The 15,207-nt window shown below is 41.2% G+C and overlaps 1 protein-coding gene across 1 annotated transcript in view; it reads right to left on the bottom strand.

Moving 5' to 3' along the window:
• Positions 1–4,680: 4,680 nt before the first annotated feature.
• Positions 4,681–15,207, bottom strand: part of cacna1fb (calcium channel, voltage-dependent, L type, alpha 1F subunit) — a 41,972-nt gene continuing 31,445 nt past the window's right edge. Inside the window, exons 39-50 of the mRNA XM_080443868.1 lie at positions 14,938–15,039; positions 14,337–14,467; positions 13,276–13,392; positions 12,220–12,277; positions 11,425–11,566; positions 10,946–11,077; positions 10,300–10,439; positions 9,134–9,225; positions 7,223–7,328; positions 6,799–6,870; positions 5,689–5,774; positions 4,681–5,141 (exon numbers count right to left, since the gene is read on the bottom strand). Coding sequence (XP_080299994.1) covers positions 4,854–5,141; positions 5,689–5,774; positions 6,799–6,870; positions 7,223–7,328; positions 9,134–9,225; positions 10,300–10,439; positions 10,946–11,077; positions 11,425–11,566; positions 12,220–12,277; positions 13,276–13,392; positions 14,337–14,467; positions 14,938–15,039 — 1,466 coding nt within the window. The 3' untranslated portion in view covers positions 4,681–4,853. The remainder of the gene's footprint in view (positions 5,142–5,688; positions 5,775–6,798; positions 6,871–7,222; positions 7,329–9,133; positions 9,226–10,299; positions 10,440–10,945; positions 11,078–11,424; positions 11,567–12,219; positions 12,278–13,275; positions 13,393–14,336; positions 14,468–14,937; positions 15,040–15,207) is intronic.

The raw sequence follows: 15,207 nt of genomic DNA, 5'->3' as shown, positions 1-15,207 counted from the left end.
CGGCAGTGGAATTTTTGGTCTATGAGCAGAGCAGCGCGCCTGGCAGAGCGTTAGAGAGAACTCACTAACGCTCTGGACCAGGGCTAGGGGAGGGGCTGGATGGAACATCTCTACTGCGTCATTCTGGTTGTAGGATGGCGTTGACGTAAGTGATGATGATTATGATGATGATGCTGAAGGCAGGTAAAAAGAAGAAGTGTGTGTGTGTGTGTGTGTGTGTGTGTGTGTGTGTGTGTGTGTGTGTGTGTGTGTGTGTGTGTGTGTGTGTGTGTGTGTGTGTGTGTGTGTGTGTGTGTGTGTGTGTGTGTGTGTGTGTGTGTGTGTGTGTGTGTTTTACACATCATATTATCTTGTTTGCACTGAGAGAGAGAGAGAGTTAAAAAAAAATCATGAATCATGACTGACAGTAGCCTAGGCCCCCCCAGTACCCCAGGGGTCTTTGGGGGGGTTCCAGGGGATCCCCAGGAAAATTAGTTAACATAGCATCACAATCATTTTAATCACTTTATCCATTTATATGTTGGCTATTAAAAAATAGCAGATCTACAAGCTCAGAGCGTGTCACTTGACTTCTTGGCATGCTGCGAGCTTGTCTGCAATTTTAGAAGAATTTCGTTTTTTTTTAACACAAATCTTCTCTTCTGGGGGTCCCTGGCACACAACAGTTTCAGATGGGGGTTCGGGGCCAAATACATATTGGGGGTCCTTGACGTGAAAGAGTTTGAGAACCACTGGCCTATAGGCTATGCAGTTGCATTTTTATTGAATTGAATTTCACAGATTAATGTTGACCTGTACCGTTAAACAGAAGATTCACTTGTCCTCTTAAACACTTCCAAGCTTCTTCTAGGATTTATTATTAGACTACAACTCCAAATGCATAGGCTACTATTGGCCAATTGTAATATTGCTGATCTAGGATTTGAACATACTGTTGGATTTGTTGTAATTTGAGAAGAGTCTCCCCATTCACTCTATAGTCTCTCTGGATCAGAGAATCAGGTAACTGAATGGAGGTCACTGTGTTACACTATCTGATGCTTGCAATGTTACAGATCATTAATGTTAAGTCTCAGGAATCTGAAGATGGCATGAGACATGCTTTTTTATTTTTATTATTATTATTATTATTGTTATTATAAAATGCTATAGCACCTTGTTTTTGTTGCATTCCTAAGCCAATAATTTGATGACGGGTCATCGATCATTAGGAGACCCAGTAGGAGACTCTTTGAGTCTCCTCGCCGGTCATCAAATGATTGGCATAGGAACGCAACAAAAACAAAAATATCTCCATGAATTCAAGGCTTCTTGGGGTGTGTAATTGATATAAAATAAGTAATTATTTGTGTGAACTACTCCTTTAAGGTTCCGGTATAGATTTGTGTTAAATTGTTTTACATTGGGTTGTCACTATACCACAAACCAAAGTAGATTCCTTGCATCACAGTACCATACCACTATACTTAGTATTTATGATTGTGACACTCACTCTAATATAGTTACACTTTTAGTAGGATACAACAAGCTTTTACTCTGATCCCAGAACTTCACCTTACATTAAAGAAAGTTTGGCTATTTCTTTGTACTGTCCAGTGGTTACAGTGGAACAGCTTTTCTCCAGTGGTTCCAGTGGAACATCTTTTTTCCAGTGGTTCCAGTGGAACAGCTTTTCTCCAGTGCAGCGGTCCAGTGGTTCCAGTAGAACATCTTTTCTCCAGTGCAGCAGTCCAGTGGTTCCAGTGGAACCGCTTCCCATCAGTGCAGCAATCCAGTGGTTCCAGTAGAACAGCTTCTCTCCAGCCCGAGGGTCCACAGATGTTAACTCAACATTTAATTAGTAGCAGCAACACAACATGGAGAAAATACCATGACATGAGATGAGATGAGCATTGCGGTGTATGTAATGCTGCCTGATAATAGACGCGTTTAGGTGAGACAGGCGGTAGGAAAGCTCAGAAGAAGACAGTGTAGGACAGACAGTAGGGCAGTATGAGAGAGACAGTGTAGGAGAGACAGACAGAAGGAAATGTGAGAGAGACGTGTACTTCAGGAAAGACAGGGGGAGGGGTGTCTCTGGTGGGATCTGATCACAGACCAGCAGGGTGCATGTATAGGGTCAGAACAGAGCAAGTTAACAACACATCAACAACCACATCACAGCCTCTCATTAAATTAGTTGAGATGAAATGTTATCAGTAATCAGTCTCATTAAACCAATCCAGCCGTGCACTAGTCTCTGGGTCACTGGACTGACAGCTGTCAGCTTCCAGAGAGACAGAATACACTACATACTGTAAAAACAGTCCAAAACCACAGTAGAGAACACAAATTCAACCTTTGTTTTGGTGATGAACTATATAGGACATAATAGAACAAACTGAGTGGAATATAATAATCAATCAAAATAGACCAGAGTAAAGCTGAGCAGCTCAACAGTATCAAAACCAGTATCAGTTTCTGAGTCAGAAGACAGAGACAGTCTGTATGTTGCAGATGTCATTACTGTATGTAATTATTAGGGTTTCGATTTCATATCAACAAGAATTCTACCACAGATGTTACTAAATGATGAAATATCACCAACTATAAAACTATTATACATGGTATATGTGTAGTGCCCCAGATAAGACACGGCCAAAACAATTCTTCCAATCGGGCTCAGCTCTATTGACACGGTAGGTTGTGGGTTGGTTAGCCGAGTGGGAGACTGCGGGGTTCGATACCAGGTCGGCGCGAATCACTACATATGTACAGTAGACCAGTGAGGACTGTATGAAGGACAATAGACACATGAATAACTATCAGACTATCATTCATATTGTAACATAATAGTATAATAGAATGGTTAATACGGACGATAATTTGTTTATCGCATACCCATAACCCTAAAACTATAGTTTGATTATAGTACTAGTAGCTGTAATACTACTACAGCAACTGACAGTATCATCTCTCATCTATCCCCATCTACAGTATTATCATCACATCTATTATCATATTGTCACTATCTATGTCATCTATCAGCTATTATAATTAAAGCCTGACCGATGCCAGAATTTTGAGTCCAAGGCCGATCGTGTTTTTGGAGAGTCCTAGACCACCAATTACAAATTTTGACCGATATTTTGTCAAAACGCCGCACATTTCAAATCAATTTGAGAAAGGTTTAAAGTGGTTAAAAGAACACTTCAGCTTGTATTTATGCCAGGTCATCAGTGGAGGAAAATTATGGTATCAGTTTCAGACATGAAAACCAGCGAACTGTGAACTCACAACCTGAAGTGAGTGATTTATGTCAATGAATTATGAAATCACCTGAATTAATGATTTTATGTCAATCACATTTCCAATTCCATTTTTCAAACTGAATGAAAATGACAAATTAGCAACAGTGAATTTAACATGATGAAAGTCACATTAGTTGATAAATGAATGAATGTTGAAAAAATAATAACAGTCCTCACACAACAATAAGCATCGTGTTTATGCGTGATGTGGTGATGCTTGGTGGAGCTAGATTTAAGCGAATCCTTTATTGATCCCTGTGGGGAAATTCACGTAAACAAAATCAAGATAATTCACTGGTTTATTCTTTATATATTTGGGTGGAGGGTTAAGGGTTCGATTCCAGGGTAACATACTGGGAGTATTCACTTAAAAGCCCTTACTTTAGAACATCACATGTCCTCAGAACAAAATATAAAACTAAAACTAGAAACATTAACTACACACACACACACACACACGCGCACGCGCACGCGCACGCACACGCACACGCACACACACACACACACACACACACACACACACACACACACACACACACACACACAGACACAGAGTATATCAAAGTTATGTAAAACTTTATCTTTAAATTATTTTCCGTCATAATAAAAAGTAAAAATTAGAGTTTCTTTCTGTCAGAAACACAAGAGAGAGAGAGAGAGAGAGAGAGAGAGAGAGAGAGAGAGAGAGAGGAGAGAGAGAGAGAGAGAGAGAGAGAGAGAGGGCAATTGAACATTGACTTTACCAGGTGATGTTGCCATTTAAAAATTATTTTACATATCGGCTTTCTCTTTTTCTTTCTTTCTCTGGTTATTGTTGTATCAATTCCTTGTTCTGTCCTTGTTCTCTCTCTCTCTCTCTCTCTCTCTCTCTCTCTCTCTCTCTCTCTCTCTCTCTCTCTCTCTCTCTCTCTTTATTTCATTTTATTTGATCATTCTGAAATATATGTTCTCTCTTCTATGTGTTCTTTCCGCTTTCATTTCAGTCAGCTTAGAATGTTCTATTTTCAACTTCCTCATTCTATTTAGACAGACTGTGAATGCTCATTCTCTGTCAGCAAATCCAATGCATCCCCTCTCTCGCTCTCTTTAATTATTTACTTTTCAAGCAGTGCTAGTTGCTTCTATATCTGACTTTGTGTGTTTGCATGTTTTCACTGTATTTCTCACTCCTTTCCATGACTGGGCCAAAATCACATGAGTGAGTCCATCGCAATCCTTTCTTCTGATTGGTCCGAATTCAATCAATCTCACAAATATTACAGTCAAATACAAATTCACCCCCCCAACCCCCCCCCCCCCCCCCCACACCCCCAAGTCTTTCTTACAGAGGCATCCAAGAACTTCTCTCTTCTAATTGATCCAACATCAGCAGTGCCAATCCCATCAATTCTGTCTTTCTCTGCTGACTGGTCCAAAGTGATGTCAATTTCACAACCCCTACGCAATTTCTGTCTCTCTCCTGATTGGTCCAATTAGTTGTCATTCTCCAATGTCAGAATGATGCCCCACGCCCTCATTTTAGCTCATCACTCTGCCTATTGGTCCAAAGAGCCATCAGTAAAATCAAAAGGATGTCACACAGGTCATCTCATCGGCCAGGTCCTCCTCATCCCGCCCCCCGCCCGTTCTGATTGGCTCTTCGTCGCTGTACTGGGTCCCCAGGTCCGTGTTGTTAAGGAAACCGCCACTTCCTGTGCCACCCGCCGAACTACTGCCTCTGCTGAGCAGGTCGCTGGCGGCTGACTCCATCTCATCCACGGTCATGTGACATGCGTCTGCAATCTCACGCTTGGCGAATGCCACAAACTTTGGATCTCGGGCGTATAAGCCCAAACCTTCTGATATTAACACCTGTAAACACACACACAGGGAGAGACAAACACCTTATTATACCACTGTTTTCTGGGGCCAACCAGGGGTCCAAATTGACCCTTACGGGTCTGTAACTATGAGAGTGTACCACAAATGGAACACTTTTCTTTTTTCTTTTTTTTTAACCCCAATCTACAATTCTCAGTTAGAGTTACAGACCTGTAAGGGTCTATTTGGACCCCCTGGTGGTCCCCAGACCTGAAGTTGAGAACCAGTGCCTATTACCAGCGACATTTAAAAAGATTAAAGTAGGAATGTTCATTCATAAATCTGGGGTGTTTATTGTATTTCTTACGTAAAAAAAATGCATATTGCATCTTTAAGGCCAGACAACTTTAACACACAAATTAAATGACCCTACATATAAACACAGACCGACAGTTTGGCGATATCCTTCTGGTTTAACCAAGAGACTGAAACTATCAATGAACTTACAATTAATTTCTAATTGCATTTATCAGCTGTGCCTGTGATTTTCAGTACATTCCTTACACCAGTAAAGACCAACATGGTGACTGAGACTCACCGCCTCGACCAGGCTGTCAGCTGACCCTCTCTTTTCACTGTAGTGAGAACCGAGCTGGCTGGGAACACGCAGTGTAGTGTAGGACACTATAGGACACACATACAGTGTTATTATTAATAATAATATTAATATGGTAAATGTGCATTAGTGTAGGACCCTATTGGATCCACATGCATTTTTTTAAATTATCATTCATGTTGTACAACATAATAGTATAATAGAATAGTATAGTATAATACGGACGATAATTTCTTTATCGCATACCCATAAACTTATTTACCCATCAAGGCAAGAAGAGAAAAGAGCATTTGATACTGTCCACGAAGAACTGCGGGAGGCCGGCTGCGAAGGAAATGGTAGTTCTGCAGGGATTTCCCAACAGTGTGGGGAGGGAGTTAGCTGAGAGCACAGCAGGTGCTGCTGGCAAGCCATGCCCTTGTTAGTATGCAGCTATTCTGTGAACCGCTGAAGATCGGTGTTTTCGGCTTGATGTTTTGTGTCCTTTGTACCCAGTTCTACTCCAGCGTCTCCTCAGCTGTGAATTCTACCAAACCATCCGCAGCAACCATGTTTGTTGGCCGATTTAGTCCATGTTTGACATGTTGAGTTCCTAAAGCAGCGAGGTTGCTTACAGTGACAGTTCAGGACACAGTGGCACTTTAGTTTGCGTTGATTGGTCTGCTAGCCATGTTATCACTCCCAGGGCTGATAATGCCCATTTCCCCTCACCCAGGGCAAATAAATGTGTATGTGATAATACTGTATAAAAAATATATTACAGTATAGAATTATGTACAGTACAGTACAGTAACAGATGTCAGGAGGTGTTTGTTTATCATATTAATATACTGTACAGTCTTTAATAATGAGGACAGGTGGAGGGTTAGGGTGTAAGGCAAGGCAAGGCAATTTTATTTGTATAGCACATTTCAATAACAAGGCAATTCAATGTGCTTGTACTATGTCACAACACAACTAATTAGGTTTGTTGCATTGACATGGTTGTGTGTGTGTGTGTGTGTGTGGCTGTTTTATGTATAATACACAGTACTGTATATAATGCACATGAGATGTACAGTATATCATTTTCACCAATCAGATTGCTCCTACCTGATGACCCTGACGGGGCACCGTACCAGCCTGGTCTGGAGGCGGAGACTGGTACACTGCCCCCTCCCCCTGCTGGACAAAGGAAGTGATAACAAACTATTAATATGCTTAATATTAACCAAATAGGATAATAATATACAGAATAATATATTTTAACTTAAAAAAGTTGATTTATTAATCAAATTGTGCATTATTTTTCAATCAACAAAATTGAAATACATGTGTAGATTTCTTCAATAATAAAACATCCTCAATCAATATTGTTTTTATTTATGATCAAATATGACCAAATATCATTATTGATTATGGCCAACGTATTTATACAATGAATTAATATTCCTGTTACCTCCTCCTCCTCCTCCTCCTCCAGCTCTTTCTACGACTCTTTTCTTGGCTTGCCTTCCTCCCCCTCTTCCCCAGGCCTGTCCCTCCTCCTCCTCCACCAGGATGAGTGGAGCGTAGAGGAGACGCCCACGGCGGGGGGAGGGATTGGCCCAGGAGGAGCAACGTGACTCATAGCTGCCATATGTCTGGTGGAGGAGAGAGGAGGAGACGAGAGGCAGAGGAGCAGCGGAAGAGAGAGGAGAGGAGGAAAGTGGGAGATCCAGAGTTTTATTAATGGAAGCAAATTAAAAGTGTGTGTGTGTGTGTGTGTGTGTGTGTGTGTGTGTGTGTGTGTGTGTGTGTGTGTGTGTGTGTGTGTGCGTGCGTGTGTGTGTGTGTGTGTATTACTACACTTGTGAGGACCACATGTCCCCTAGGGGTGGGACGATATGGGTACCTCACGATACGATATATATCACGATATTAGGCCCACGATAACAATATATATCACGATATTCGACGATATTCGATATATTGCGATATCACGATATTCGATATATATTGCAAGAAATTTCACCAACGATATATCACGATATCTGAAAATATCGATATATTGCGATATCACAATATATTGCATGAAATTTCACCAACGATATATCACGATAGTCCTTGTATTCAATTCATAAACACATAAAATAGCACCAAACAGTTCAAAATCATCATTACACAAATACAGAGTAGGAAAAACAACGTATCATATCGATTTTTTCCGGCAGTATATCGATTATCTATCGCGGGAGAAAGTATCGTGATATATCGCGATATCGATATGTCGTCCCACCCCTAATGTCCCCACAAGTATAGTAGAATATGAGAAATAGACGTTGTGAGGACCATTTTCCTGGTCCTCACGAGAAACATATTCTTTTATGGTTGAAAATAGATTTTTAGAGATACGTTTACAATTAGAAAAAGATTCAGGTTGGGGTTAGGATTAGGATAAGCCATTTAGAAGTTAGGTTCAGGGGTTGGAATTAGAGTAAAACATGATTTATACTTAGTTGCGTGCCAGTGTAATGCACCAAACAATAGCCGCTCTACAAGCTCACAATGCGTTGCACCATGTGTTGAGCCTAATTGTTTGGTTAAAGAAAAGCAGGCTGTGTGCTACTGCGTTTATCTCTGCCAGTTTGTGTTATTGATGTTTCCTTTCATGTTGTTTTATATTGCTACATGTTCGGTAGTTAGATGAAAGCAGTGCATGTTAGGGCGCCGGAGGTGCTATTTAGACCATTAATTAGTACTTATTATACCTTACCTTGTACTTACCTTAGTTATTTAGTTTTTAGGAACCATTGCAAAGATTTCCTTTGTGTGATGATGAATATATTATTATTATGGTACATTTTATGTTATGATGTGCTAAAATGTCTGCATTCATTTCCTACAGTATCTTTAGACCGCACACTAAAGAGTCAAGTGCCTGTGCTACTGTGCTGCTGCTTAACTTCAGTAAAAGTTTGAACTAAAGGCTGCATCCGCGTGTTTTGTGTGGACACACCAAGGTGAACACTGCCTACGGGGTCATCCCATTTGTTCCCCGGGTTCTATGTTCCCCGGGTTCTACGTTCCCCGGGTTCTATGTTCCCTGGCTTCTATGTTCCCCATTTACCTTAGGGTTAGTGTTAATGAAAGCCGGGAACATAGACCCTGGGGAACATAGAACCCAGGGAACATAGATACGCTCCCCTGCCTACCACGAACCAATCATACAGTCCTTTCCGTTACTATCCCTATTTTACAACTTGTGAGGGATTTGATGAGGGACAAATCCCTCACAAGTATAGTTGAAATTAAGAAATACACATTGTGAGGACCAAAGTGATGTTTTATGGAGTTAAGACTTGATTTATACTTTGTTGCACGACACCACCCCACAATTACTCAGGCTTGCGGTTAAAATGGCAAAACATTGTAAAATTGGCATTTATAAAATGTATAAAACATGTACCTGTGCTGTTGGGTTGTAGGTTCCGGGGGGCGGCAGGTCATCCCCACTCTCCTGCCTCCTCAGACAGTGGATGTTAAAGGACGGCTTACGACCTGACACAGTCACATAAAACAAACACACCCTGTCTATATCAGAGTAGTCCAGAGCAGTGATTCTCAACCCTTTTCATTTGAAGGACTCACAGTTTGATATGCACTAGGCCAAGGACGCACATTTGATAAAACATCTTAATCTCTGGGACCCCAATTCTACATACTGTAAAAAGTTTATTTAACTGAGAGTGTACAAATGGAACCAAATGGACCCATATTTGTGACACACTCAGAGTTACAGAACCATAAGGGTTCTAGCATTGATTTACTATTGATCTCAGGATAAAATTTCACATTGTAGGAAATAATGTGATAATTTAATTTGATTTAAGTTTATTTTATTTTATTAAATAAAAATGCTGAACTGAGGTCGTCTACAACTTCACAATGAAAATATTTCAGAGGCATTTTGTTGCCATACTGGTGCTGGGGTCACTGGAAGGGACAGGGTTTCACACACTGCGCCAATGACAGAGTGGTTAAGACGCGTACCATATAGAGCACCGAAGTCTGACGTAATTTACGCATCCTACCTGGGTCGCGTTTATTTCCCCCCATTCTGAATTCCCATAGACGTGTTTAATATCGCGTCAAATAAGAACTGTGTTCCAAAAATAAACAAATGATCCCGGCGGTTTGACTCATATGGATATGAAGCATCAACTGACGGTGAGAAAACGCTAATATTACTTCCGCCGAATTAGTTAAATTTTCACCAGAAACAGACTATGAATATGAGTGACTGACTATCATAAACGATACAGAGCCACCTCCCTGACAATATCGCACAGACAGTTTGTTTATTTTTGGACCACAATGCTTATATGAGACGATTCTAAGATCCCAATGCTAGTCTCCATAGAGAAAATTACTTCCACGACCCAGTGGATGAACGAGTGACGTCAGGACTTCTGTACTCTATATAGGCTCTGAAAGCGAGTCAGAGGGATTCGATTCCAGAGCTCCCGACTCTTTCCCTGATTCCTGTCAATCTCCACTGTACCATCAAATAAAGGCAGAAAAGCCCCAAAAGTAATATCTTTAAAATGTAGTGTAATGCAGTGATGTAATCACGTGTGGGCGTGGCCGGAAGTAGGCGTCTCCTGGTCGTCCGCCTTCCCTCACAATAGCCGTTGTCATAGCTACTGTTGCTATAGCCGTGTCCATCATCGTAGTGGTCTCGGTACATGGAGGGGTCATCATCATGGTAATGTCTGGAACGCACGCACGCGCGCACACACACACACACACACACACACACACACACACACACACACACACACACACACACACACACACACACACACACACACACACACTAAGACAGGGGGTTCCTAAAGCTCGAGACCCAAAAAGAGACATCTTCCCAGGACTCTAACTTTCAAAAAATAAATTAGGAATTAAGCACATATGCCATATTTTTGAAAATAATTGTAAATGTATTTTTATTTTTATTTCTGAAAATGTTCTGAAAAAGGAAAAGAAAACAGGATACATACTCATGACCCATTAAACAGGTCCTATGTTTGGGAAACAATGCATTAAGGTCGATTCATACTTCGTCGCGCAATGAAAACAGCCAACCTACAAGCTCACGGCACACCGTTTCCGCGTCGCGTTGTGAGCTTGTAGGTCTGCTATCTTCAGACCTACAAGCTCATGACGCGAGGCCGTCGTGCGACCACGTATGAACAGGGCTTTACAGAGGCAACAACTGTACCTGTCTGTGGAGACGACACTGTCGTTGTCCTCCTCTCTGCTGTAGTAACCTGTCTCTCCTCCATAAGCCTCCAGCCCTCCCTCCGGCACTCCATTCCTACGATACCCCGCACGACTGTCCCTGGACTCTCTCCTGTCACACACACACACACACACACACACACACACACACACACACACACACACACACACACACACACACACACACACACACACACACACACACAGACAGGTTTGTATTACTATACTTGTGAGGACATCAACAGTTTTAGGACATCAACATGCCTTAATTAATTTCCTTGAGGCATTTATAACTGTAACCCTGAAGCCCAAAAGAGGCGATCTACAAGCTGACAACTTTGAGCTTGTAGATCAATATAAAAATAAAATAAAATCAATATGGAATATACAAGGTTTTTGCCCTACAGCAACGATATGTAATGCACTTCAAAGCCAGACCATGAAGAGCCCCGCCCCTACCTTCTCTGAGGGGCGTGTTCTAGCAGACCGTTCTTCACTGCAGGATGTTGGTTTATAGGCCTCGGGTTGTCGTCTCCACGACGACGGAGGTCTTCAGCCTCAGAAGCCACGCGATGAACAAGACCCCCGTTAGATACACAACCTGGAACACATATCACTAGTAATGTTATTATTAACATTAGTAATAATAACAACTAACAAATAAAACAAAAAACTAGTTGCCATAGGCCTGAGAGAATAGATGTCTTTTCAAGGCAGCCTTAAAAGAGTCCAGAGGTCGAGCATGGCAAATCTCCATTACTGATACTGACTCTCCATGATACTGACCATGATACTGACATTATACTGACCATGATACTGATATGATATTGACCATGATATTGACCATGATATTGACTATGATATTGACCATGATACTGACATGATATTGACACTATGCTGACCATGATACTGACATGATATTGACCATGATACTGACATGATAATGACATTTTACTGACCATGATACTGACATGATATTGACCATGATACTGACATGATAATGACACTATACTGACCATGATACTGACATGATATTGACCATGATATTGACCATGATACTGACATGATACTGACATGATACTGACCATGATACTGACAAGATACTAACCATGATACTGACATGATACTAACCATGATACTGACATGATACTGACCATGGTACTGACATTATGAAGTACAGAGCCAACTCAGGTCCAGTGTACTAAGTAAATACAAATTAAATTAATGAAACTAGGGACTGTAACTGACAGTTACCAGTAGGAGTTGTTGCCATGGAGGCGCGACGATCCTTGTCTCCAAAATCATTCTCATTCTGGAGAGAGAGAGAGAGAGAGAGAGAGAGAGAGAGAGAGAGAGAGAGAGAGAGAGAGAGAGAGAGAGAGAGAGAGAGAGAGAGAGAGAGAGACAGAGAGACACAGAGAGATGAAGAGAGATGAAGAGGCAGAAGGAGTCAGGGAGTGAAAAGAGATAAACAGAAAGAAAGGAGTGTTTTCATAATGATGGTAAGTGTTGGACAAAGTACTCCAGGACTTGAGTCGAAGTATAGTTACTCCTGGTCAAATATTACTCAACTAAAGTTAAAGTTGCTCCGTCAAATTTGTACTTGAGGTCATTTTCATGCATCACTGCATTGCTATATTAAAATGTAGATATTTTCCCCAAAGAAAATTCAAAGCTATCAAAGATGATCGACAAACTCACTACGTGACACTTCGCGATGCATTGTGATCTTGTACTGTAGATCTGCTATTTTCACTATTTGAAATAAGGCTTAAAGACTGACGAATGACGTATTTTCTATCAATTGCACACCCTATGAAGCCTTGAATCCATGGATTCTTTTTTGTTTTTGTGGCATTCCTAAGCTAATAATTTGATTCCCGTCTCCTACCGGCTAATGTATCCGGTAGGAGACACAAAGTAGATTATTTGTGTCTCGGTCATCAAATTATTGTCTTAGGCCACTAATGCCACAAAAACAAAAATAAATCCATGAAATCAAGGCTTCATGGGGTGTGTAATTGATAGAAAATAAGTCATTTTTTGGGTGAACTCCTCGTTTAAGTGGTTAATTCAAAATGCACTTTCTACCTTCCTAGAAATGTAGTGGAGTCAAAAGTAACCAATATTTGTCTTTGAAATGTAGTGCCATGAAAGTATCCAAAAATACAAATACTCAGGTAAAGTACAGATTCTCAAAAAATGTACTTAAGAACAGTACTCAAGTAAATGTACTAAGCCTAATTTATACAGAAAATAGCAGACCGGACGGAGTAGAAATGGGGCTTTAGTAAGTGGGGTCAGACATACCTTATATGGAGCTTCTTCCTCCTCGGACAGCTGGTCTTCCTCTGGGTCCTCATTAAACTCCTCATTTAGAGCCAGCCTCATCTCTGGACCCAAATCCTGAAGAGTCTTCAAACCAGCTTTACACAACTACACACACACACACACACACACACACACACACACACACACACACACACACACACACACACACACACACACACACACACACACACACACACACACACACACACACACACACATATATAAATGCACACACAAAACACATAGTTTACACACCAGGTTTTCACACACACAAACACAGTTAGACGCACGCACGCACGCACGCACACACACACACACACACACACACACACACACACACACACACACACACACACACACACACACACACACACACACACACACACACACACACACACACACACACACACACACACACACACACACACACACACAGGGACGTGCAGAAGGATTTGGAGAGGCAGGGGCTGGAATTTCTCAAGGGCACCTATTGGACAATTACCATATTTTTAGGCCCAAAAACCCGAAACAGTATCATAACGTGCTTAATGTCCTCAAAGTCACGCACTCAACAAGCTTTGAACTGAGCAGATTGGACCTTCTGTTCCAGAGATAATGGCCAAAACAACTTGAAAACGGCCACTTTCGCCGGTTTTCGATCGCGATTTTCGATTGAGTTTTGGTCATTTGTCGCCCGTAATTCTTTAATAACACAGGCTAGGAAGGTCGTACGGCGACAAACTAGATACCTGAGGAAAGTTAACTTTGAGCTGCATCCAACACATCCACTGACATTTCCGTCAGCTTTACCGATAGGCCGCAAGGGGCAGTTGAAATATATTTTTGGGTAAAAAAAAAAAAAAAAAAAAAAATCTGTCTGGAGAGGGCACTTTTTTACCGACGGGTAAAAGGGCAGGGGCTGAAGCCCCCTTTCATGTCTATGTGTGCACGTGCACACACACACACACACACACACACACACACACACACACACACACACACACACACACACACACACACACACACACACACATGCGTACCTGCATAGCTGATGGGTTCTCGGCCTCTTCCTCTCCAGTTAACCCTCCTTTCTCCTTCCTCTTCCTAAACTTCCTGAAATAGTCCTGGATCAAAAACGTTGCATAGAACTTCCCTACAGTCACTTCCTCCTCTGGAGAGAGAGAGAGAGAGCGAGAGAGAGAGAGAGAGAGAGAGAGAGAGAGAAAGGGAGAGAGAGAGAGAGAGAGAGAGAGAGAGAGAGAGAGAGAGAGAGAGAGAGAGAGAGAGAGAGAGAGAGAGAGTACTGAATTCAGTGAAAGTCAGCATCAGTGCAACTCCTGTGATAAAAACTAGAAGCAGAGATTACATAATCACACATACCATACAATACAATGTATTTAAATAGCCAAGACATTACTAATGGCTTGCAATTGCAATGGCTATTACTGCTGAAAAAGACACATAAAACCAAAGCCCCATTTTCAGCAGCCATTACTTTATCTAATCTTTATCTATGTATACAAGTACAAGTAATAATAAAAAAGAACGGTTTTGGACATACAAGGTTTCCCCCCAACAGCAACGAATAGTAGTAAGCTAATTAGTAAGGAGCAGTAGTGGTGGTAGTGCTAGCAGAAGTACCTTCATGTGGAGGTATTACTTCATCCAATATTTTGTCTTTCATTCTCTTCCAAATCTTTTTGATGATGACTCTCAGTTCTTCATTCTCCTGCTCTGGGTTTCCTATAGAACAACACAGCAATACAGTAACACATGAATACAATACTTAAACCACACAATAACATTACAAAACAAACAACAAATTCATTATATCATAAGCACATACATACAGTATACATGTGTGTATATATGAAGTACGTGAAGGAACTTCAGAGAAAAGTTTGAATACAA

Source organism: Gymnoscopelus braueri, assembly GCF_963280865.1.
Source record: "Gymnoscopelus braueri genome assembly, chromosome: 12".
In the NCBI taxonomy this organism is placed as follows: Eukaryota; Metazoa; Chordata; class Actinopteri; order Myctophiformes; family Myctophidae; genus Gymnoscopelus; species Gymnoscopelus braueri.
Note: the sequence above shows the minus strand (reverse complement) of the source record. Positions and strands in the feature narration are given on the sequence as shown.